The 27,434-nt window shown below is 38.8% G+C and overlaps 1 protein-coding gene across 1 annotated transcript in view; it reads left to right on the plus strand.

Annotated features, from left to right (window-relative positions):
• The window catches only part of LOC139140335 (uncharacterized), an 82,496-nt gene that overhangs the window by 22,669 nt on the left and 32,393 nt on the right, over positions 1-27,434 (plus strand). Inside the window, exons 2-4 of the mRNA XM_070709498.1 lie at positions 20,919-21,030; positions 23,363-23,432; positions 24,104-24,256. Of these exons, the coding sequence (XP_070565599.1) occupies positions 20,919-21,030; positions 23,363-23,432; positions 24,104-24,256 (335 nt within the window). The remainder of the gene's footprint in view (positions 1-20,918; positions 21,031-23,362; positions 23,433-24,103; positions 24,257-27,434) is intronic.

Below are 27,434 nucleotides of genomic sequence, written 5' to 3' on the forward strand. Positions count from 1 at the left end.
ATTAAATGACATGAATAGCAATTAGGCGCTTTAGAAATAATTATCTGCTTCGTGACATCTGCCAAGACTTTACTCGAGGAAACTTCTTAATATATTTAAAACAAATTTGTGGTTTGAGACTCCCCATGATAGAAAACAGTATACTTATCAAAGGCATTTCACAAACTAAAAAGCTCTTCGATCATTCTTACGTCCTTATACTTGCTTATCGTTCATTTGTATCCCTTTCACGGTTGTCAGTTTCACATTGAAATTTTAATATTGTGTGTTGATTGGCTGTCAAAATTTTCAACGACAGCAATACGATCTTTATTATTTCCTCTATTGTTCTATTTTAATTTTTAATTTGCGCGCTGTTATCTGGCACTTTCATTCTTGAAACAGGGGTGGAAACATCTGTAGGAGGGACGATTTCATCCAGGGGTGCGGTGACAATTGTGCAGATTAAAAATGGCCGCTGTCGTGTTTGAGTAATGTTTAACTGTAATTTTCGATTCCTTTATTTTTGTACATTAGACTAAAAACTATGCCACGTGACTAAATCACCTTTGAAAGAGTCCTTGGCCTATCATGATGCGATGTAATTTTGCCCTACATTTTAGAGAAACAATCGTCTGTCTCACGTAGAGGTGAGTGAACTCTGTGAGATGAACCATTTCAATGCACCTGCTACACTGCATTCGTATGGTATTTGCGAAATGAATATGGTTCCAAATCACGCCTTCGAAGCCCTTTGAGATCTTGTCACCGGCACTGTGTTGCTGTTTCAAGTAAGCCGGCTTCGAGTGCATTGCACTCAAGGACGGCAGTAAGGTCAACATCGGTCTGAACATTCTCCTACCCTCACCCAATCCTAAGTAAAGCCTAGTAAGAGGATTCCAACCAGCCAATTTCGAGACATCGTAAACTCAGGGTGGTTTTTACGTGCGAATGTACCATTTTATGGTATTTTGAATAGAATTTCCTTTTTGGACGGGAAATTGAATCCTGTATGTAACTTAACGCCAGGTACGATTTGAAAATATTCTCATCTCCCTACATCCCACCAGGAAAACTTCCCGCTTTAAATCTGCCCATTACAAAAGCTCTTCACTGCATTCTTCCCATTTCACGATTTTTCCAACCCCGTAACCATACCAACCCGCATTTTGGCGTTTTCCAAGTCACTCGCTGAGCACAATATAATATTTCCCATGCCCCCCGCCGATGATAATAAATACCCGCTCGCCCTTTCCCGCCTGCTTGTCAAGAAAGCGCCAATGAGTACCTATTTTAACGTGAGCAGCCTTTTGCTGCCCCAATGGTGGCAAGATTGTCGTCTACGACGATACTCTATAATATACCGTGACGACGAAGACAGTCTTATGATCTTCGACATATCAAGACACAGAAAGCTTTGCATTGCATTTTATTGTATTGTTGGACGTAGAGTGCACCTGTATAAGATCCAGGATTGTATTGAGGCTGGATTGAGCACAGTTGACGAATATGTATTTTGCCATAAAAATAGCTATTTTATAACGTTTACACGGAGCATGGCGTAAGCTTATGAAGTTACACTGTGATAAAAACTCAGTCATAATCTCGGACATTACGGATAAGTTGAACAGTACAAGAATTTCGACATCTTGGGCGCAGGACAAGAAATTTTATTCTCTCAAACAACACAAAACTTAAAGAAAATAAATCAAAAGTTACAGATTATTGAGAATTGAAACTGTGCGATAGACTTGTTTCAAGTCGGTGAATTTCTAAAAAAAATTTGTAATAGTTTCTCTTGTGTCTGTCCTATTTCATACGAACCTATTTGAAATTTAGCAGCCCAGGCCTCAGGCCAGGTTTTCCTTCAACGCGTTACATTTGAGTCTGCGCAGTAGTGAGTTAGTTTCTGCCGGATTCCGGGAGAAACTCCCCTATAGCATTCACTCTACTCCTTGTGTTCGCCCAACTCACGCATTTCACATGAAAACAGAACACAAATCATCGCGTTCACCCCTCTCAAACAATCACAAATCACAGACTTGAACCAAGTCTAGGATACACCATATGCACAGCCCCTACTTTAAATGTGGAATTATCAGCATGTGAGAGGGTTGTTACGTAGGAAAACCTTTAGCAATTTGAACTGAAAAGTATGCTTTCAATGTGATATTTGTCGATATTTTAATCTCTTTGGAAACCGATCAAATTCAGCATATTTGAGTGCTGTAATTTTTTCCCACCAAAATTTTAGTGCAACATTTTACCAATTTTTATGAATTTTTCTCTAATCTTTTTGATAATTTTGAACCAAATGGACATGACATTTCATCGGCTGCAGTTTTTTATCAAAAATTTGGCAAAAATCTGAAAACAAATTGACTAGGGTATTTTTAAAGGTGACAAAAATCGACTTTGGCGCTCAAAGGGATAATTTCAATGAGACTAATGAGTCTGCTTTGAGTTTGCCTGGTTATACGAATAGATAATTATCTCAGAAATGCATGGGACGAATGTGTTCAAACTTGTGCCAAGGCAGTTGAATATATTATGCATTGACTGAAAAAAATACATGAACATTTACTGTATTTATCAGTGAAATGTAACTGAAATGTTTTCAAAACTGAAACGCGGTCTTTTTACATTATACCAGATGTATTCAATGTATAAATTCAATGCAGTTTGTTGTTCCACTTCCTTTGCATAAATTTTAGCGCGATCGCTCTTTCATTTCCATAGGTAATGCGGTAGATTGGCATGGAGCGGCAGTCTGGGTCACAACATGCGGCTCTAAATGTGCAAATGTGCCCTTCTGAAAAGCTAACATACGAATATAAAGAACACACTAGTATCGTAGGTGCCATCTTCGCTGGCCAAGGTCTCCTCTCCGGGCTGCTGGATGTTAGTGGAAGACTCTGTCTGGCTAACGAGCCGTGCGAGCGGATGATGCGTAGGTGCAGTCATGAAACCCTCGACACTTTAGCTCCTGTATAGTTCATCGCGTTACTGCGGGAAAGCCATATTAAACAGCGCATTGACCTCATCATCTACCGCAGTTGCAGTCGCTCACAACAGAAATCCCGGTGACAAGTCGAAGGATCAACACCGCGTGTTGCTCTATCGAAGTGCACCATGCTTAGCCAAGGCACAGTCCCTCTATAGAGGGACTGTGGCCAAGGAGTGCCTCGTCGCAGATAAACAACGTCCCAGTTGTTTGCAGGACGAGCACTCCGTGACATGACAAAAGCACGGATTCAACAGACGCATCTAGGTTAATGCACTTAAAAAAATGCCATCGATCCCACTTGTTGATTACTGGTATGTGCCACTAGATAGCGCCTGCTTGGAGGAAAATTAGTTCGTGATGAAGTGCAACTGTATGTGCTGCGGGTTACTTTACCAGCCTTCAAATACATGGCCTAAGCAACAGTTCCAGACAAGTATCGCCAACTTTTGAGAAGAGTCATAAAACTTTAAATGTCGTGGTATATTCAACATTCCTTTGCCAACTTCTTCAAGTACACTGACATTTTTTTCTATCCTGTGCTTATGGCATACATATGGGAGACACCCGTCATTATTCCACAATGGCGGGAATACTGACGGACTCTCTCTATGTTGATCTTTCAATAGCACGGCGTGTCGCGAAAAGTCATTTACCCTTCTCCAGCAGAGAGCACCGACTGCTTGCCCTGATTGTTCCACTTTCGCTACATCAATTGGGTCATATCTCTCAAAAGCCGGAACAATCATAGACGGACTTAAGATGTCAGGAAGAAAGCGGACAGTTAATTGCAGAATCCGAAGAAATAACTTCATTCGGTTCGCCCAGAGATGCGCATATCTTTTCTAGAGCTTCATAACAGAACGAAGCGAAAGGCAGTATCGTGTTCCAGTATATTCCACGATACAGAATTTATAACGCTCGGTGTCATGAACTGTAGCAGGTGGGGACAAAGAATATCCCATTAGTTTTACCAACGCGATTGTCTTTTCTAACTGTACCCTTCCATTCAGTGACATTCCCCTTCCGAATAAAGTTCTGTTTTACATGTAAATCCATAAAAGTGTTTCACAGCATAGTAACCAGGCTATTACCCTGCCTGGTTGAAGATACGCACGCCATGACGCTGTTGGCTGTAAAGTTGAGACACTGTCCAGACAATTCGATAGGATGAAACTAAAAAGTAAAATGTTCGTCTAGTAAAATAAAGTTCTGGTTGACCCATTCGACCTTAATATTGTGCAAACCTAGTAAATTTAAACATGCAAATTTTAAATGCTTAAGTATCAAATTTGACGTAAATCATGGGAAAAATCATAAAAGAGATCATAAAAATGTAATCTGCAACATCAAAACTCATCTACAGAACCATATTTTTACATTGTTACAAGACGTAAAAATGATTTTTACCAACTTCATAATGTGGCGATATTCAAAGTCATTATTTCTGACAAAAATGCATTTTCCTCCGTGCATGGGTATGCATATATACGTATGCACGTACATAGGCATGTATGTATTCAAATACGTACGATGATGTAAGTATGTATGTATGTATGTATGTATGTATGTATGTATGTATGTATGTATGTATGTATGTATGTATGTATGTATGTATGTATGTCTGTCTGTCTGTCTGTCTGTCTGTCTGTCTGTCTGTCTGTCTGTCTGTATGTATGTATGTATGTATGTATGTATGTATGTATGTATGTATGTATGTATGTATGTATGTATGTATGTATGTATGTTCAAGCGCACATGCAAAAAGGAACGGTCAAAATATTACAAATCAGATTTTCTGATATCTTCAGTTCATAAAGCACATTTCTTAAATATAATGAGAACTGATTTCTTGATGTTACGTTGCACTGTCGCGTACATTTTGGTTGAGAAATGACAGGCTTACAGTGAACGTGACGCTATGCGTAATTTACATTTGGCACACTTCATTAACCGGCATACTCGATGAATCAAGATTTAGCCAAGATCCCAGTCAAGTATATTCATTTTGTTGATCAAGTCAAATTTGTGCTGTCCCTGTTTTTGCATTCAAACGGTTGCAAGGTCAGAAATGAGGAAGGTTTGCTAAAGTGAATGTGACGAGATAGAGAAAGTACATATGATGATCATCTCCATGGAAAAATTTACTGCAAATGAAATGTTATAGATTTATTGTGCGTTCTCTGCGTCAACATGTGTGGAAAACGTGCAGAACACGATCTATTGACTTCGCTTTCAATATTCTAATGTCAAATTTGAAAAGACAGATCGAAGTATGAATTATGATCGAATTAAGATGTCGCCGGCATTCTGTGTTTCCCAGACGGGCTTCGACAAAAAACACCGGCAGATTTGAGCTTTTGAATAGGTCAAGTCAGCTAAACTATTGCCTAGGTATCGCCGCCAAAGTTAAAGTTTTGTGAAATTACCATTTATTAGAAGGTACTGGTAGTTTCAGTCACAATAAAGTTAATGTAATGGCTGTTTTCAGATATCTATAATATGCAAACATGAAAGACGTTGTTTAAAGGGACAAAGTCGGCTTTTTTCATGAGTTTTGTTGATACAAGATACTACTTTTTTGTTTGACATGTTGAAAGATACTGAATAAATGGGTGACCATGCATATATTCGACCCGGTTTTAGACAGGATAAACGAAACCATCGCGAAAATGAATTAATAGTCATGACTATTAATTCATTTTCACGATGGTTTCATTTATCGTGTCTAAAACCAGGGTCGAATATATGCATGGTCACCCATTCATTCAGTATCTTTCAACATGTCAAACCATATAAGTAGTATCTTGTATCAAACAAAATTCATGAAAAATGACCTACTTGTGTCCCGTTAATTATATTGATCTTATATTTTGGCGCACGAGCTGATTAACAGCCCAACTGAATTGTTGGAGGAATATGGCAGACACTTCACAAAAATTGAAGAGAAACAGTGATGTGACGATGACGCTGGGGGGATGATGACCAGATATTTATGCAGAAATTCCAGCTTGGCAGTTACCACCACCCGCGCCCTTCTGGTTGTCCACCGCCATCCACTGTGTGTACCCTTGTTCCGAAGTCATTGTCGTTTTTGTGAAATAGGCGTACCGTAAGACATATGGACGTCACCCAATTGAATCAGTTGGTGGCACTCTAATTGACTGTAAGGGGCACGGCTTATACAAATCGTGACTTCCCTTTTGTCGAGGCGGCAGAACGTGAGCCAAACTTATAGACTCTGGCGCCTCGACAGAATCATGTCTGGTGAAAATACGGAAACGTGTAAAGCCGATTGAAGTATTTCCCTTGGGAACACGCTATATTGCACGTATAATTTAATATCACCGCAGATGGTAAAATCAATACTCTACACATTACAATAACTTAACTTGAAATAAATTAGAAACGTTCTGGATCATATCTTGATCACACTTGGAAAGAGCGTACGCGATGCCATACTGTTTACAGGTTTATTTCTTTCTCACTTGTTCTTTTTTATGTCAGGACTCTATGAGTCCATACTTTTTGGTAATTTTATATTTGACAATTGTCTTAAAAAAGTACCGCTGTTAACACGGAGATTTCGGCCCTTTTGAATGTCAGATATCGGCAAAGTGTTAGGTTATATAATTCTCAAGAAGGCCTACCAAAGTCGCACAGTGATCCCTGATTTTTATTCCTGATTTGGTAAGAGACAGGTTGAAAGTTTTATCGAGGAAAGTTTGAGCGAACGTTTGTCTTTCACTTTCGAAGTGCATACCACCTATATAAAGTTGCTGAACCATGGAAATTGTCATCCCATTCCGGTAAAGCACACACCTTCACATACACGTTCACAAAGGTTTTACCTTTCACATGAATACCCTACTCTAGGTAATAGTAGGCCACGTGCTGTTAATTTGATGTAGCTAAGAGAACAAGACTATTCTTGACTGCTTTTTATGACTTAATATTGTCTTGAATCTAATGTGTAGTTTTTGTTTTTGTCTGTGTATGCCATGGCATGAAATTATCTCGGTTTTCTAATTTCAAAGCACGGCTATATATCCATTATTGCAAACACAGCTATTATTCGTGTTTTTGCATACAACGATTAATCACGTTATCTGAACATAATTAGTTCCCATTTTGTTCCTCATTTCACTCGGAGTGAGTGAGAGTCGAGATCGCACATGTCCGGAATGACTGTAAAAGTAGAGGCGATAATTGTTTCCGATGTTGTATGAATATACTGTCAAAATCAAGTCCCAAAGTCGCGTCATTTATAGATATACTTCATTTTGTGGGGTGTGATGTTTTCGTATTTATAAAACCAGACTATTTGGCGTCTAAAGTTAATAATTAGGGGCGATGTAATGGTAATGTATAACTCAAATTCTGTTCGATTTCAAATAGTAACGTGTTCAGTGACAATACGAGAAACACAGGAACTTTTGTACACGTTGTCCGTTAAAATGGATTTATTTCATTTATTTGATATGGCCCACATGCAGAATATCATTCTCCGAATTAGTGAAACAGTCTTTTATACTTATTAATTGCTATTTTTGTTGCTAATATAATGTTTATACCGACCATGAACTCATAGGTCAGCTCTTGTGCACACTTGTTCCTTTTGTTTATTCTATAAAAAAACCCGGCCTCGGGATGATACTTGCTGTCGATTGTTGTCAAGGACTACGCGCGATCTGCGTTCTATGAGTTAATGGTTAGAGGTTTATGATGTTAACATGTACATTTGGGATCAGAGGCGCTGTTGTATTGCCATATTCTGTCCTCGGTATGTTGTGTTGTAACTTTGTTCTCCCTTCGGAGATGGGGTTGATGGAGGGCATGTCACTTAGGCTGTCATGCTAAAGACTTTTCTACAAAAAAAATCCAAAAACATTTGCACGGAATTTTAAACGCACGAGAACCATGGTAACAAAGCTATGCAGTGGGCTCTGTCAATTCAAATTAAATTAATGTTTCATTTTTATAATTCACCACCTTTCAGTGTCAGTGCTTGTCAAATACGATTACAACTAGTCCGCAAAGTGTGTGGTTTTTTATGGTGACAAACACCAACATCATGTGGTACTTTTGCTCCAAAATTCCAGATTTTATACGGCTGCCGCAAATACACACCGCGTGGCTTGCAAAAATTAGCTATATTTATAAAACAAGAATTTAAACTATGGAAAAAATAATGTACGGAAATTATGAAAATTCTCAAAAAATAGGAACGACGGAAAATGTAAACATTCGTGTCAATAATCACCCCAGTTTTGTTAATTGAATTTTAAAATCAAATTTCCTCGGTGGTGTTGTTAAATAACAAATTTTTCTCTCCTAGTTAGTTGTTACGCCCGATACGATCGATATATCTATGTGTTTATGACTATTTTGTGCTTCAATATTTTTAGCGAGAAACGATGGTGTTCGGGTAGATTTTCTTCATAGCAAAACAAGTACACTCTGAATCTAACACTCGGAGTGGTTGGGGAGGTCGTAGGTGTATGTGACGGAACATGGACTATTTTCGATGTGATGTGAACCATCAAATATAAAGCAATGGCAATGGTTTAACTCGTATATCATACTTCGTTAAATGATTATTACATATACATATACCACTTCAAGTAAGTCACACGTCACTTTTTGAATGCGGTAGTGCAGACTCTAGTCGTTGAAGAAACCCCCAAAGTAACTGTAAATGTCTGAACTTATGAGCACGGCTCGTTTTCATGAGCGGTGAAGGACCTGACACGAGAGTACAATTTGACGATGTCACCGTGTTTGATTTGGAAATGACAAACATTAATTGCCCGGTTGTGAACCCAAGAAGTAGGTCGTGCATTCGTATGCAATGACAACTTCCAAAACAACCGTACCGTTGATGGTTGACAACACACGATTGAATCTATTGGAAGTATTGCATGATGATTGCAAGGACAAAGAAACCTTCTATCCCTTTAAAGAACCAGTAACTGTAACTTTAGATGACTTTGTCACTTTTTTTGTTTTGTATATCGATTGCAAGTTCTTGTTCTACTCCCCATAACAAGGTTAAACACCAACTGTTGAGCTTGTCAACACACTACCTGTACAAGTAAAACGCACTGTTCTTGTGTACATTTAAATTCTCATCCCAACCGAAATTCACTTATCAACAATAACAATGCAGTCTACACATGTACAGGCTGAGTTTACGAGCTGAATACTGTGTATTTTTTGGTGAGTAGAACACGAACCTGTAATGGTGTTAAAAATAAATAATAAGGGGGAAATCACCGGTCACCATATATTACAGCTATTAGCCCTGAACGATGGCTCTAGGATGATAATTAGGTGTATATTATAATTTTTTGTGTAACCACAAGTATTTGTAGCAACATCAAATAGTAATTTTCAGCTCACACATGCAAGTTTTCCAAAATATTTCCATTGTGGTGTTAAATGAGACGTACGCCGTAGCAAAAAGGGTCCAATCGACTTGTTGATGCAAGATGTATGTAATGTACTGTCAAATATTTGACCAAAGTTGTCTGAGATTTCCCTAAAGGCCTGAATGGTGACCAAGTGATGAGAATTGTTAAGAGAAGAATGAGCGCCGCTCCCTCTCTGCATGAGTCAATTTATAAAAAAACTATATTGAGGTATTTGATATTGTATCAAACTATTCAGATAATTGACATTAAAGTTTCAGAGCCTATCCGTAGAACTACGCGAAATAGAATTGACATGTGGCATCTAGCATGCGGCCAATTCAAGGGGCACTGCACCCAACACAGTGTATTTTGTTCAAAATCACTTTTTTTTTCAAATATTAATTAATTTGTTAACCCAAGATTAAAATGTTGGTGGGTTCACCTTTTAGCTTGTGAAGGAGTCGTAAGTTGCATGATGAAGAAGTGTTAATTAATGCAAATGTATGCAAACCACCTGATTTCCTGGCTTCTCTTTTCTCCCAATTTAAAGATTTCCAAAGAATTTAACTCCATTCTGGCTGGGTCAAATTTTCTGAAATTTTCAGATTGGGTTCTTTAAATGCTATATAAGAAAACGAGTATTTTGTTTGGAGATAAAGTTCTTACATTTTGAAACAGAGCCATTTTAATTTTGCTAATCATGTTTTCAATCACTTTTTGTGAGTTTAAGTCTTTAAACCCATGCCAATTTAGAATGGGGATAGGTAATGCAAAATAAAATAGTCGTTTTTTTCTACATATACTCTTGTTTTATGTGAAAATATTATGTTTCAGAAAATTTTTTTGACTTAAATTAATTTTATCATTCATACTAAAAATGAGTTTTTTTACCCTAAATGTACACCCCTTCATCCTTCGAGTAAACTATTGCTACCATAGTAAACTTTAAATTCTTTGCTTTTTGAAAATATATTGCATTAGGGGTTTCCTTGTCATTTTAAATGAGAAATACTGCTTTGAAAAAAAACTGTGTAGGCAACATGCAGCTCCACCTCAAACTAACCTATCTGTGTGGCGCGAAGTGCAACTTCTATTAAATATGATGGAGGTGTTTCAATCACGTGCTCAACGTCCTTCGATTGGCCTTATATTGCTTAAGGGGCGACACACGATTACTGAGCTGTCATTTCAGAACACGCGGTAAAAAGCTTCCTCTGTTGATTCCGGGAGCGAGGTCGCATCTTTGACGCCAGTATGACTAGCAGAAAGCGTGGTCAGAATAAACAGGAGAGATAGTTCTAAATTGACTGATACCCATATAGAAATTTTAAGGGATTTATACAGAATCTGTTAATTGAAGGATAAGTGGTAAGATTTCCTGGCTTTCATGGATTATTTTGCTGAGTCAAAACATTTATGTACACTGTTTCCATGAAACTATTCGCATCCAGAACGTAATGCCGTGGCTGTACGCGTTACTTTCGAATGACATGATGACAATTTCCAACTCCTGAAGAGCGCATTCCAGTTTTGCAATCGGGTCAACACAAGCATCTCAACGATTGACGGTACACGCTGCCGGCGTTCATGACTCTCCCTCTAGCGACAGTAGATGCGGTTAACTTTTAACTTAAATGGTAATTATCCCACTCAATTGAATCGCCCATCATAGCGGTTGGTTTAACGCCCTATCAAGGCCTGAACCGAGGATTTCAGATCAAAGCGCGCTTCCGATTTGTGTGAACTCTCTCTTGAATAGGTGCATCTTTTCTTTTCTTGAGAAAGTTCAAGGAGAATTCGTCGTCTTGAGAATATGAAGTACTGTAATGTTAACCTTGAGTAAACTCCTTACAGAGCCGACGTTGAGGGAGTCGCCATTATTCATGCCCTGGGAGGAACACATATTTAAGGTAATATGCACCTCGAAAGTGAAAGACTTAAACTTTTGCTCTAACTTTCCTCAATGGATCTTTCAATCATTATCTTTCAAAATCGAGAATAAAAATAGGGGGTCACCGTAAAAATTTTGGTTCTAGAGAAACAAATTACCCAAGATTTACCGATATTAGAAATTCAAAATGGCCGCCATCCAGTGTTAACTCTATGGAGAAAAATAAAAATTTCGAATTTCGAAAAACTGAGCCGGTGAAAAGTTTTCTTTCACCAAGAGCTTTAAAATGAACCCCCACATGTAGTATATCAGAAGAGAATTGTAAAAGTTTGAGAGTCCGAATGTCTGTCCCCGAGGTGCGTTCTACCTTAAGGAAAGAAAACAACGCGAACTTTGAATATATTCACTAAAATTGCAGTTAAAGAGATACAGTCGTCAGAGGCACCGTGGGGCAGTGGTTAGGGTACACTATCAGAGGATGGTGATTTCCTGACCAGGTAGGTCCAGAGAGACGGACTTACTGTCAAAGGATGGTGAGTTCGAGATTCCAGCACGGTGTTTGTGCCCCTGAGCAAGGCACTTTACTCCTCATTGCTCCATTGCGTCCACTACGGATGAAATTAATTTTCTACGCCTCCGCTTGGCTGGCAGTCGTTTCAATGAAACGGACGGTACATTAGCGTATCTTTTAATAATAAATTTTAACCAATTTCCCTTATTTTTAAATAAGATTTGCATATGATAATGTGCGGGAAAACCAAACACTGGGCATTTCAATCTTACGGGAGTGGGACAGAAATCTACGATTCAGACACGTTAGAGTTACAGATACCGCCGTGTTCTCATTGCACCATAACAATACTTTCTTGTGTGTTTACAAGTCGACTGGAAAATTTTCAAAATGTTCACATCTTAACAGCCACTTTGATCCCCACAGCTTCGTAAAAATTGGATAGCATTGAGATTTTTTGAGGTTTGAGAAGCCCCCTCCCCCCTCTCTCTCTCTCTCTCTCTCTCTCTCTCTCTCTCATTCTTTTCCACATCTCAGATGGAAAGTGAAATGCAGTGGGGATTTTGCTGCATCAACCGACGATGAGTTCCGAAACCTCTTACGAATTATTAGAATGACTGTGTCGGGAGGAGAGAGAGGGGGAGAGCATCTAATAGTTGTGCCACATCGAACGATTCCACCGGTCCGTGGAGGGCGCCGATGGTCTTTATTTGAATGTACCACACCCAAAGAATGCATCAATTTTGCACATTGAGTAAAATATCTAAATTCAAGGCGTTCACCGGTTCGCCATTTCAAACTACTAGTATTTCAAGAGCATTGTGACTGTGCGACACGGGTACGGATGATTGAGTGATGGCGTAGGATGATAACAGAACACATCTCTTTCACATGCTGCATATTAGTGTTGGGTCGCTTACTCGAGAAAATATATTAAAGCTATAAATAGGTGCGGATAAGTCTATTATCAAAAGTAGGAGTAATTAGATATGTTTTATATTTCGAAATGACAACCCAAGTAGGACATTACAATGAAATGTATTGTCACTGCGTGGGTCACGGCCACGATTGTCATGGCAACGAGTGTTTTCTTTCATATACAGACAGTCTTGTCCCTTTTAATCGCTGAAATACCTATGTTGTTAGACGATCGATTCCAGATGACTGCGCTTTGCAGTAGAGTCTGTCGAAAATTGCAATTAACAAGTTTTTAATTCAGAACGGTACTCAGAAATTGTATAAATAAATGTGATATATTATCGAATTAGCCTTCCTTATTCTTTACTGACTATGTGTTGAGAGACTGTCAGCGTCCTAGAGATACGTATTGTATTCGGACGCGAGCTGATATCACCATTCGACGGCACTGACTAAGTGTCCCTTACTTGTGTGCTAACTACATGCAGGTATATAAATGCGTGTCTACCGCCTACGATCTCGCGATATCGATTGGAATGTCTCACGAGAACACGTTGATAGAATTAAAAGACTACTATATATGAAAGCCCAGTAAGTTCCTCACTAAGATAATGTGAAAGCGTTAGGCAATTATCAGAAGACATTGAAACCGCAATTCGTCTTCCAGGGATATCATGCCGAGGGGAACTCTTTAAGGGGCAACGACCTCGAGAGTTCGACGACCTCAAGGGTAGTCTTGACATTGACTGTCGCGCTCTCAGAGACTGGTGGCACGTGATCAGAATAGGATGCATCAATTCCAAGAAGTACTATACCGCCGTGGCAGGTATCGAGCTATCGAGACAATAATCTTAATAGACTGTGTAGAGCGACACCATTGCATTTGCCAGGGTTATGGTAATTTTTTGTATTTGTCACACGGAGAAAATTTATGTCGATAAATTTCTTAATTCCACAAAAGTTAGTGTTGCTCAATCCCATTTCTGTTCGTTTGCGGCGCTGGCAGGAACTAAATTGGCGGTAAGCAAACACAGACACGTATTATCGGGCGGCATATTCCAAGGCCAGGCTCACGTTGTCAAAGATCGGTCATTTAACTCGAAAGCATCCTTTGCATCTGTACTGTAAAGGTCAAATCATACCAATTGCCATCATTTTCCACTCGGTTTACTAAATTTACCCGAATGAAATGTTTCCCTAGCCGAATCCCGTGGGGTTTTGCCGTCGACTGCTGTCCTCCACCACCTGACAGACGTATTTCAAAAACGCCATGACACTTGCGCGCTCAAATAGCTTCTATTGAAGGTATAGAAATCGATAGAATACCGACTAACAATACTTAGATCCACTCTGACATTCAGGGTCGTTCCAGTTAACACGACACCTGCCCAGTGCGCTTATATCATTAAACATTTTAAGAACCGAGGATGAGATCGTGCGATTTGCGATTGACAATCTGCGATTTAACGCCCCCTAAACGCAACGAGTTTGTCATGCGCGTGTTTTAATTATACACGCGATCACACAATTTCACAAGTTCGCGATATTTCCATTCAAACGCGCGGTCGGTTCAGCAAAGATCAGATTTGTTGTCGCACTGGCGCGCTAAATTAATCATGTCGGATTTTGCATCAAGAGGGTAGCATGTGACGTCATCGCATGGAATAGTAGCCGCGGTATCTTGTTTGCATCTAAGCTGCGTGAATGCCATTGCACTTTGAAAATATCAATGTTGATATTGAAGACGATGATTTTGAACTGTTGGAGATATGTGGTATAAATGTCACTCATTTAATTACTTTGTATAAACGACTCGGTATAGGCAACATCAGTGATCTTAAGGTTATCCTGCCTTGTCCTTTATTGCTTCGTCGCAAACCATGATAATAATCACTGCATTTGTAGACTTTCTTAAGGTAGAATGCGCCTCGGGGACATATATTTGGACTCTCAAATGACAACCATTTTTTTTCGACTCACCTGTGGGAGCTCATTTTAAAGGAAATTTTTCACCGGCCCAGTTTTTCGAAAACCCCGAATTTCAAGTACCCCATAGAGTTAACGCAGGGATGGCGACCATTTTGAATGTCAAATATCGGTAAATGTCAAATAGTTTGTTTCTCTAGTGCCAAACTTTGCACGGTGACCCCGATTTTGATTCTCGATTTGAAAGGTTCGTTTGGGAAAATGGAGCAAAAATTTGAGTCTTTCACTTTCGAGGCGCATGCTACCTTAAACACAGGCAAAATGCAATTGCAAAAAAGTACAGAACTTTTAATAGTTTTGCCGCATGCAAATTGTACACCTCATGATAACGCATAGCGAATCTTTTCTTTGCACTGAAAGTGACGAATTCAAATGGGAAGATTTTGTTCACATTGTACCTCACGTCTCCAAATGTGGTGTATTACAATATTTGCTCTGTGGAATTACTCAAAACATTTATGTTTGGCTATTGAGAGAAAATGATGAATCTTCCAGTGATTATGCAATCGATTATGCTAGTCGATAGTATTTGTAGTGATGAATTCCAGTCCGGGCCGGACTTTAACTCTCATAGTGGAAATGGACGGCACACACTCACACATCAACTATATGATGTAGACAGGATGAATAGCAGATGTTTTAACATAAACTTGTAGAACAAAAAATACTAGGTCATACGTCGAGCAAAATACTAAAATATCCATACACTTTACTAGCTGCCCTTTTGGTTGAAAAATTAAGAAGTTCAGACAGTGGCAGAAAGCCCAAACCGTTCATCAACATTATCCTTAGGTATGTTTAATCTCTGATTTAGGTTAAGCTTTGTGAACGAAATCCACCGAAGAAATGCGGTTTTATTGGTTTCACTATGGCGGAGTTGTGAAGGAAATTGGTATGAGCGATTGATAATCTCAAACGCAGCTATCTGAGTTCACGGGAGAATGCAGTACAATGATCCGAACCGCCGCAAAACATGTCGCGGATTACACTCCAGGGGGCGCCCAACAATTCTATGCCTCTCTCTCTCTCTCTCTCTCTCTCTCTCTCTCTCTCTCTCTCTCTCTCTCTCTCTCCCATTCTGACTAAAAGCAGATGTAGAAATGGTGACGTTTTCACCTTTCCTCGTACTTTGCTGTTCTCCTTAGCTGACGTCAAGAATAAGCAGAGCGGACGTCATTATCTGTACATCCTATTAATCAGATTGTATTTACTCCAGCTCCCCCGCTCCTGAAAGACATTGATGAACTAAAACCGTTTGTCTTTTTATTGTTTGGGTCGCTAAGTTGTTGGACAGGATTCACCCAGAGTAGTAGGTTTACATTTAAATCGAGGCAGAAGTTGTACAAAAGCGTGAGCTGTACACACAGGACTCGGACAGTGCACTTGTCAATTATTTGATTTGGTTAACGTAGCAACGTAATCGAACATGAATTGAGTTTTCGCAAGAGCTGTGAATTAACTCGATTATTGTATCAACTCTGTGTATGTTTTATATAATTATGTAATTATGCAAATATCTATCTGTGACTGTGTACGTAAAAGGGTACCATGGTATGTATATCCAGTCAGTCATCCGCCTACAGCTTTAAGTAAGTTGCAGCGAGTAGTATAGTGTTATTAAGTTTGAAGTAAGCACACTAGTAAAATGATAACTTGTGTCTAACTCCATCGAATAAAAATTCACATCATGGCGCGAACGCCCACGCTCACCCAAATCACGGCGCTAAAACTCAGTGCGAAGGAAAGGACCAATATGGACAACTTTCGACTAACTCTGATTATTTTTCCCGGTGACAAAATGCTTAGTCATAAAAAAGTCATCACTCTGCTCTTGCCCTGCATGCATGCAGATGCAACATGTGATATATTCGATGGCATAATTTCTTATATGTACAGATATTACGTCATCGAAGTGCCTGCTGTACTCGAAAGGGGGCTAAACATAATAGACGTTTAGCACACTGCCGCCCACCATACTTCAGTCAGCCTAAATGACGCTGATAATGTCCCGCCCGAAACAGACACGATCGTGAAAACGAGAAATGATGGCGACTCTGTCGTTGACACAGTAAATATAAACTTAAATGCCAGAGAGCAGGCGTGAATAACAGCAGAATATATTAGTATTCCCTTGTCTTGTGGATGCTTTTGTCGAGTGTTAGGTCAACAAATCACATCGTTTTAGTACATAATCTTAAGCTTGATTCCTGATGTATATCATGATGTTCACTTTAACTCAATCCTCTGATAGCCCCTTTGTCTCGACCGCTGATACTTTCTCTGTTTCGTCGTTTTCATTTTCTATGTGAAGTGACAGTGTTTCACAAAACAGTCACTGCAGCATATCGTCACTCACTCAAAGTACATGTATGTCTCTTAACTTGAAGGTCAGACAGTGGGTGGAAGTGTCGACATGTTTCAGATAGCTATGTCTTCTAGGTCAAACCCACAATAACCCTTTCTCTCTCACACACTGACTCAACGCTACACTTCTCAATCGTTTGCGCTCCTTCCAAATCATAATTGCATATCTATATGGTCATTTACTCCAGGAATAGTGAAATGATATAAATGGCCAGTTTCTGCCTTATTCCAGTTCAAAATGAATGTCACAAACACAGGAAAACTACTTGTAGTTTTTTAAAGGCAGTGCACATACCACCGAATTTAAAGTTTTCAGCTTTTTAGCATAATTTCATAAGTAAACTTTCTGCATTCTTTTTCTTGAGCGAGAAAATAATTTTGCATATTTTTACTTTAGGGAAACAAATTACCCGAATGTTTACAGACATTTAAAGTCAAGATGAACACTATTCTTTATTGTATGTTAACTCTATTTTAAAAAATAAACCTTCAACTTTCACGAAGAAAAAGACTCTTAAAACTTGATATGCTCCACGGGTTTCATACTGAATCCAAACAAGCTCAGTGTAATTCAGCAGAGACTTGTAAGTGTATATACGAGAGGTAGAAAATCATCCCAAAGGGGCATTCTGCTGTTAATGTTAAAAAGCGCTGATACAACATGTGATAGAGCTCAAACGAAGTACTCATCACTTCTTCGCTAGGGAATTCCCGCCACAGTTACGTCGTGAACTATGCATGAAAATAGTGATCCAACATTCCGCAAATATCACAGTTTATGGCGACGTTAGCACCGGCACACTCATACTTCAGATGTCTCAAAACAGGGAAAAAGAAATCGCCCCATGTTGAATGTCTCTACTGCCGTAAAAGACTTACTTATCGTAAAAATGTCATGCGCAGTTGTCACAACTTAAGATTTAGAGCCTTCTCCTCAACAAGCTTTTCACCTTTCCCGCATCTTTTTTTAAGTAGACGCTACTTGTTAAAGTTGTTTGTCGTCTGTCTTTTTGAAATTGATTATATCGTTTAAAAAGATATGAGAACAGTAAGGCGCTGAGAAATAATATACAGGGAAAGAGAGTAGCAATACTCAATCAGTGTGACTTACATCATACGACACACTTCTATCTGCGCTCGGTTTTCACCTGTTTTACAGCAAAAAACAGGATGGTTGGACAGTCTCATATACATTACATTTACTTTTTTGTATGTCCCACACAAGTTATATAGATACATTGTAGATAAAAAGAACCGACTCATTGAGTGAAATACTATCATGTAACACTCCACTCCACTGTTTATCCTTGAGTGTCTATAAAAAAGATTGGCATCAGTACGTTTACATTGCATTATGGTTTGTTTAGCCAGGTGCTGTCCTAATTAACATCGGTCTCTACTATCAACTCAATAAGTAATTTACCAATTCCTTGTGTGTTCTGTCAAAACACTCGAATGACTTGGTTCTTTTTATCTACGATATTATCTACACAACTTGTGTGCACGTACAAAAAAGTAAACGTAATGTATATGAGACTGTCCAACCATCCTGTTTTTTGCTGTATAATGTTGATGATATCTAAACAGCTTGCTGTTGGTCTATGTCAACACTCTAGGTAGACGAAACATGATACAATGAATGCAGACAGATGCTGATTAGGATTTGTTGCGAGACACATGGATAAACAGTGAGACTCTGAGAGGAATGAATGAAGCAGCGATTAGTTTCACTTTTTGCATTTCTTAATGTCTCCACTTTGATTTCAAGGTTTATGTAGTTTAAAAGTTGAAGGGCATGCATTTTCTAAGAAGTAAAACTTGACAGACGTCTGAGTGACACTCCACTCCACTGTTTATTCTTGTGTGTCCATAAAAACAGATTAGCATCAGTACGTCTTATGGTTAGCCAGAGTGCTGTCCTAATTAACTTCGGTCTCAACACGACAAGTAATTTAGCACTCCCTTGTGTGGTCTGTCCAGACACTTACAGTGAGTCGGTTCTTTTTATCTACAATGTTATCTACAAAAACTTGTATGTTACGTACAATAAGTAAACGAAATGTATATGAGACTGTTCATCCATCCTGTTTTTGCTGTATCTGCGCCAGTGACATTTTACTGCCCTTTCACGTCTGCATGAGAGATGATGACAAAAGGAGATCCATCTGTGTTTTATGTAATTAGTTCTTTTTTGGTAACCTAACCTTTGACCTTCCAATGATATCAGACTAACTTATCCTTATGCCAGAAGACAACCAGATGGAACCTCAGAACAAATAATAAAGCCAGCGGCGAGAAATATGCAAAAAAAATCATAAGAAGCACGCCAGACGATTTCATCAGAATTAATCAGGATATGTTCCCGCCAAGAAATGCGATCAACCTTTGCAGAAGGTTTATTCTTCTCAAAAGAGCACCTCGTGACATTTCGAGAGAAAACAAACCCGGTCGTCGATTCATCTCGGCGCTGAGAAGCATTCAGCAACAATATCGAGCCGGTTCTCGCGGGAATGCTCTCTCTAAACTCGAGATAAGATTCGAATCAGTCGATTGCCCGGTCGTCGACATTGAATAAATACTCAAATGATATCCACCGGGGACCGTCCTGCTCTGGATTATACAAAGCACGGCTGTACATCTTAAGACAGACCGAAGTCACGTCCCTGAGTTCTTGTGATATGCGAGTAAGACACGAATAGCTTTATCCGTGTTTGTTGTACTCCCTAAGCTGCGAGATGAGAAATCGATTGTGGGACGCAAAAATACCATCACTTTAGCACGATCCTGGCTCTAAAACAGCAATTTAACATTTTGTGGAGCCCCTTCGATAATTATTTTATTATATCAATCCTGAATGTGACAGTTTTACTTGACAAATATAAATAAGCAATGTGTTCCAATCTAAATGTCGATCTATCTACGTTGTGCCGTATATAAGCAAGGGATACATGGCTTTCGTTATTCCACGCAGAATACACTGAACAGGTTTTCTCATTTGATATTTTCGAAAATAGCTTTCCTAAATTGCTTCAATTATCGTGGAATCTTTTTCAAACGATTTAAAATCGAATTAATCCACGTGGCACGGGGATTAAGCAACTGATTGGTTTTTGTGTCACGCATGAAGAAAGCACTGCCGATCGTTAGTCATCAGAAGCAAAACAGCAGTGTAGAGCTTACAGATTAGTCCCTACTCCACCGCCCAGTTATAATTCCAAACATATCTGCTAAACACGATCGTGGTCTGGGATTTCTTCCCTTGCGTCAATTCTTCATCATGGCTGATTAGATGTTTACCTCTTTCTGTACTTATGACGTGTCTAAATAATACTTTAAAATCCTATCAGTTTTAATATGTCGTTTCAATATTTTTGTTCTGTTGTAAACTTATAGGTTGCTGGTTTTTCTCTCAAAATCACGTTGCAATACAATACCAAAGTTTCAACTCGTCATAACAACCTGTACATGCGTTGTATGTCCTTGGTTATTGTTCGACACCGGAACTTTATTCCGGACTATTGCATTGAATACTGTACACAGTGCTTTGCAAGGCTTACTTTGCATTTCAAAAGGACAATGAGAAAATGCACCAGTTTTCCATGTGAGGTTATGAAATTATAATTTTCAAAAGTGAAGCTTACAGGTATGGAAAGTTTGTGTCCTTGCATTTAAAGTTGATCGACTATTGACGACATTCACCCAAGGCTGTTGACAGGTAGCTGAAAAAAGATGAACATGTCTGTTACCCGATTTGAATGTATTTTTACACTTCCTGTACAAGTAATAACCAACGACCAGAAAGTTCAGTCAGCGAATCTCATTTTTGTTCTCTTTTCCGATTTTCAACTTCAGTGGCGGAGTTTTCCCAGAAGGTGGTGTCCATCTACGAACAACATGCCAACAACCTTCGAACTGTATCCGAAACATTCCGAAAGAAGACGAACGACTCCTTGAGAGATAACAGGTGAGTAATTCAGTCAACATTTTGCACCTCTGTACCTTCCAAGCACATCGTGCTCCAGGTGTGAACAGAATGTCATTTCTTTCATCGAGAGGGATGTAACGGTTATATAATTTATTAGATAGATTTATTGTATTTCTAGACCTCCGGCCCTATACAAAGGAGTTACATTCCAGATGAAATAATTACAAATGAACATTTTCAAATAATTATGGAAAAAAACCGCCAATATGCCAGGAACAAAACAAGATCAATTTACATAACATATCACTTCTTTACGTAAATGAAAAGCCTTATAAATGTATGTGTATATCTGACGTAATAATTCTTTATCAGATGTGCGTAAAAGGCGATAAAATTTACAAAGATTAGGATGTATAATAAAGTCACTGGGAAGATATCTTATTCGTAAATCTGTGTAAGCAGGGCATTCAAATAAAAAATGGTATTCATCTTCAACCTTGTTTGATTTACAAATTTTACAAAATCTGACACTACATTGAGTACCACTTCGTCTGCCTTCTTCAACGTTTAATGGCAGACACGCACAACGAAAACATGCAAAAATTTGGCGGAATTTGAAATTACAATTCATAAACAAATATTTTTCAGGTTCTAAAGCACTCTTAAAACAAGTATACGAACGCATTTTTTGTTTTCTATTCAAATTTGCCCACCATTGCTGTTTAGCAACATCTTGGACTCTGGTAAAAAATTCATACAAAAACCTTTCCTTGTTACCCACTTCCTGGGCTAGCCATACGTAACCAAAACCGTATGAATACAAAATATGTTTTATTGAAGTTGCCCAGTTCTGCTTGCCAAGAGAATTTAAATTATAAAGCATGACGTAAGCTTGGCGTGGCAACCTAGTTGGTGGCAGTTCAGTTAACTTAAGCCAAAATTTCACACAGCGTTGCAGAGTTCTGACAAAAATGGGTAATCTACCACATTCTCCAAGCACTGCTTCATTCGTTGCACTGGAAGGCAGACCCAAAAATAACCTACACCATTTACGTTGTACCTTCTCAGCTTTGTCATAGTATTGATAACCCCATATTCTGACCCATACATTAAAATGGGGAGAATCATTGAATCAAATAACTGAAAATGAATTTTAAAAGGAAAACCATTCAACTTTTTGAAGAAGCATATAATGCCGTTAACGCTTTGTTGGCTTGGTCAGTAAGTGTCGATACTGCTTTCCCCCAAGTATTTCTAGATGAAAGTAACAAACCCAGATACTTATGATAACTTACAACATCTAACATTTGACCGTTTAAAAACCACTTTTCAGAACGTGCTCTATGGCCACCTCTGCGGAAAACCATAACTTTGGTCTTATCAATGTTTACTTTCATTTCCCATTTTTTACAGAAAAGACTTAAAACATCAATTAACTTTGTAGATTTACAACACTGTCTGCAAAAATGGCAACATCGTCAGCAAATAACAGAGCAAATAAATTATAAATGTCTTGTGTTAACTGAATCCCCAAATTACCAGAATTTACTAGCATGTCGTTCAGTTCTTCAATAAAAAAGGTAAAAAGTATTGGGCTCAGCATACAGCCTTGCCTAACCCCTACAGGACAATCAAAATATTGTGATACATAAGACCCTGATTTAACACAAGACTTGACATTTGAATACATAGAATGTAAGATATACAACATTTTACCTGATACACCAAGAAGTGACAATTTATACAATAGCAAGGAATGATTCACTCTATCAAAAGCCTTTGAAAAATCTACAAAAAGGCAATAAAATCTTCCACCAGGTCTATGTAACGGTAGTGGGTTGTTTGAAAGGCTATTGCTGGTTCTGGCATCAGAGATCGAGTACGCAAGGCAGAGTATTAAATTCTTTGTTTGGCATCCACTGAAAATTTTGAAAGGTTCATAAAATTTAATACAAACAGGAAATTTCACACACGAAAGTTTTATGTTGACTCTCATGTAATACATTAAGAATCAAAGCAGGAACTTCTTTTTCACGCCCACAATTTACACTATTTTGTGACATTCTGCAAGAATGCTGGCCATGGCGTTTTGAGTACATTTTACAAAAATTGTGAACAAAGATTTATAGGGAGAAAAGCTACGCGACAAAGTCCCAATCAGAGACTATGCAACTTTTCCCATGGAAACCTCTAAAAATCTACACTCACTCAGACATAATACAAAGAATTTAATCACTTCGGTATAACCAGCATCCGACATTTCAATGCTCTGTGAAAGAATGAATAGGATAAATATTAGTTCTGATATGTAAAGAATGTTTTACCCCTGCTGTTAACAATAACAGTATTTCATTCCCTCAATGATACACAGAGATGACGAAATTCCAGGATTGGTGGGATTGTGGAGAACCATATTGCAAGAGACAGACAACGAGGCAGAGGTAAGTCACGTGGACAGTCGAAACATTCTAAACCCTACCTGGCAGCAAGCCTAACTAGAGTTGTAAATACGCCAACAGCGTATACAACAAATGCAAGGAAATACACGGCCTTCAAGCCACGGAATGCCTAGAATTGCAAATAAGGAGATTTTTCTGCTAGACATGGTATCCAACATACGTTATTCCGAGTTTTAGGTCCAATTTCAACGTAGCAAGCATCAGTCTTCACTTGGCATCTGATAATGAACCTACTTGAAACTGTTTGAGAAAGAGAATACAGTGTTGTTTACATAAACAGTAACAGCCGTTGGCTTTCATACTCGATCTTATAATTATAAAACCCTTGAGTCGGTAATAGAAGTCAAAGGATTGCTAATAGTTCAATTTAAATCAAATTATCCATCGTACTTGCTGCCAGAAGTTTAATACGATAAAAGTAATTTTTTCTTACTTTAAATGCCTTTGTTTGAGAGAATTCACGGGTTTTGAACCGTCTACAGTGTCATTGGCACACGCTTTAACAGTGGCAGCCTAAGCAGTATTATTGAATCTATAACGAATATGCCGTGTAACTCTTTGGTACGTCCCACACCGTACCATTCATCGGAAATGCTCCCCAGTGTACAATGTATTCAGAGACTGAACTGGGTCTTTGATCTCTCTCCCTGCAGGTTAACAGAATGTTGGCCAAGACATTTACGGAGACCTTGGTGCTACCTCTACAAGACCTGGGCAACCAGCACAAGCAAGTGATCAAGAAGATAGTAGGCTACCAGGAAGAGTTTGAAGACAAGGTTGTCAAGCGGCGAGAAAGTCTGATGAAGGTAGGGATCTGTCAGAATATAGCATGGTTCAGTCCTGCAGGTACAACACATGCCCTGGAATGTACGTGACAGTCCAACGTATCTTTATTTAAACTGGATCAAGACAATTTTTGTTGTCTCTGTTGAACATTTCAGGCCATGTGGAAAGGATGATGAGTTTAAATTGACAGTGGAACCGATGTAACTTTTAAAATATTTTTATTCCTTTTGTTAAAAAAGCAGGCATATTTTCTTCCCCTTCTCCCTAAAGTATGTTGAAATGCAAATTACTAGCGTTGCAAACATAACTTTCTGTTTTCAATATGCAATGTTATTGTCGACAGCTGACGTCAGGTCCGAATTAAAACTCATTCGTCGAGAATAACATTGAGTGTGACACACATGCAGGCATTTATTGGCACCTTGACCTCATGGCATTTGACCGAGACTTTTGGAGTAGAACAAGGGACGATTAGAGAAGAGAACAGAAATAACGGAAAGTGCACGCAAAGTTCAATACAGGCTATGGAGCTCGGAACTTGCTTGCAGCGCCCTCTGTGCCGTGATACTGAGAAGGTGGCTGTCTTGTGTGAGGAAAACAGATGCTCAAACGGCAGGGAAGTTTAAAAATTCTCCCACCGCTAACACCCTCACTGGGCGCAAATTAACTATCCCATTGTCGACATTATCAACGAAAGGAATTTGTCATACGATAAGCAAACTACACCAAACTTTATGAAAATTCTTGCACTTATTTCAACCTCAAGCCCGGCGGCCAGCAATTTGCGCGTCTCCAGTGAACGGGACCGTGACCAGAGCCAACCGTTGAACGCAAACAACTTCAATTGCCGTTTTTTACGTATGTTATATGAGCCTGTCAGAAGCACTCAAAACAAATCGATTAATCATCCGTGGCTTATGAGACTTCTCTAAAAGGAAAATATTGATATTAATTACGATACGAATAGCTCGACTTTTTTTTCGCACGTCATCGATGTAAAAGCATGAGTAAGCGAGAGAAGGAGTCCATGTTGGCCCATTTTTCTTGAAAATCATTATAATCCCATCGCAGGAGAGATATAATCATTGCTCAAGGTGTTTTGAAAAAAAAATCCGCAAGATTGAGGAGGGTTTCGGGACAAAAAGGAGTTCTTAAAGGTCGTTATCAACAGGAGTTCATCGGGTTCAACCATAAAGAAGGTCGTGTTTGTGAAGTTATCTTTAGCATGGTCATGCTAAACCAGATGGAAGAGTTATATATGTAATTCTGAAACTTTAAAAAATGTGCATGACCATGGGGATCAGAGAAAAAATTCCCGTTGAATCCATGAAACCAAATGGTGCCTTATTGCGTTATCTGGACAATAGGGTGACGTCACATTTTAACAATTCGCGCACCCAAGGGTAGTGAGAGCAATCGTCCCCGTAAATGAAATATGCCTGCTTTAAATATTTTTAATTACGGAATATATGCAATATGGTCAGAGTCACGGTATTCTACACTGTCAAATAAATATTCGACATTGTTTGCACATTATTTATCAATTCGACTACGACATTGAGATATCATATAGACCATCAGGTAAAGTGTTGCACATACAAGAACGTCATCATAAGGCAACCCGCGGTGGGAGGGTTCTTCAACATTGTTTAAGGACCCGGATGAGTGTATTCAAAACACTGAGAACGGTGCGCAAAACCCTCCAATTATTTCCGTTCCTCGGATGTGTAGTATATTTATTTAAAATTCAAAATGGCCGCCGTCCTGTGTTAACTCTAAGGAGAAAAATAAAATTTTCGAATTGCGAAAAACTAAGACGGTGAAAGTCTTTCTTTCTCCAAGAGCTTTAAAATGAGCCCTCACAAGTGGTATATCAGAACAAGAGTTGTGAAAGTTTGAGAGTCCGAATATCTGTCCCCGAGGCGCGTTCTACCTTAATATTACTAATATTAATATTATTAATATTATATTTCAGAAAAGAGTAGGTGAATAAATAGATAGATTACATGAAACAAATTCACAGCTGCTCATAGAAACATTCCGCTGTGTATAAAATTTACAAATTTCTGTCTTGGTTTACGTTTTATTTTTGTGAAGCTAGTTAAACTACATATCAGCTGTTGTATTCCATGTTTACGAATACCATGTAGCCGTCATCAAAGTGACAAATGCTAACAAGTACTATCGCAGCTGATGGCAGACTGTTTATCGGACTCATACTTTCATTTCCAAAGCACACTCTGTAGCCTGTTAAGATAGAATGCACCTCGGGACAGATATTTGGACTCCCAAATTTTACGATACTCTTTTGGCCTACGACTTGTGTGGGCTCATTTTGAAGCTTAAGAGTATAAAAACAATCACCGGTTTTGTGAAAACGGGAAATCCATTTTCTCCCGTAGACATAGCACAGGGATGGCGACCATTTTGAATTTCAGATATCGATAAATAATAAGTAATTTGTTTCTCTAATACCAACATGTTCGAGGCGCGAACTACCTTAATTTCAGGTCGAAGGTCATATCCAGAGCTTTGTCATAATTTTGCTCTGCTTTATATTTCATTTTCAAGCAAAATAGCATATTGAATACTATCGCGTTCTGACTATTATTTTAAACCAGAGGCGATGATTGACACACCCTCCTGACGCCGCGCTCCGTGTTGCCTAGGAGACCGGGGGCAACATTGCGCACAAGATTCCACTGCGAACGCGCTGACACAACAATCTGACGCAGATTTCCACGACTAGAATATTCTAATGGCCTTGAAAAGTAAAAGCAGTTCCACGAGCGCAAATATCAGATTTAAAAAAAATCTAAAAGGAAAGTATAGTTTTCGAGGTTCATGAGCAAGAAGTGCATGAAAAGAGCGCCCCCACTGTTAGGTCCAAATTCTTCTACTTGCGATTTTCCCGTAACTGACAAAATTTATGTGGGCACTGATATTTACGGTCAAATTAATCCAATTGAAATTTGAGCATTGTCTGTTCGCGTGAGACGGAGTACGTTCTGTATGCAATTAGTCGTAACACTGATTCTACGCAATGCTCGACTGTTATAACGATATGCTTTTTATTAGATTCGCCTGTAGGCCTTGTGGCGGAGTACGCCTTGATATCGAGGTTGAAAAGTCAACCCCTACTTCTTACACTATTATCACCTAAAGGTGACAAAATGTAAACTTTCCTATGTTACACTT

The sequence above is a fragment of the Ptychodera flava genome, chromosome 9 (genome assembly GCF_041260155.1).
Source record: "Ptychodera flava strain L36383 chromosome 9, AS_Pfla_20210202, whole genome shotgun sequence".
Lineage (NCBI taxonomy): Eukaryota > Metazoa > Hemichordata > Enteropneusta > Ptychoderidae > Ptychodera > Ptychodera flava.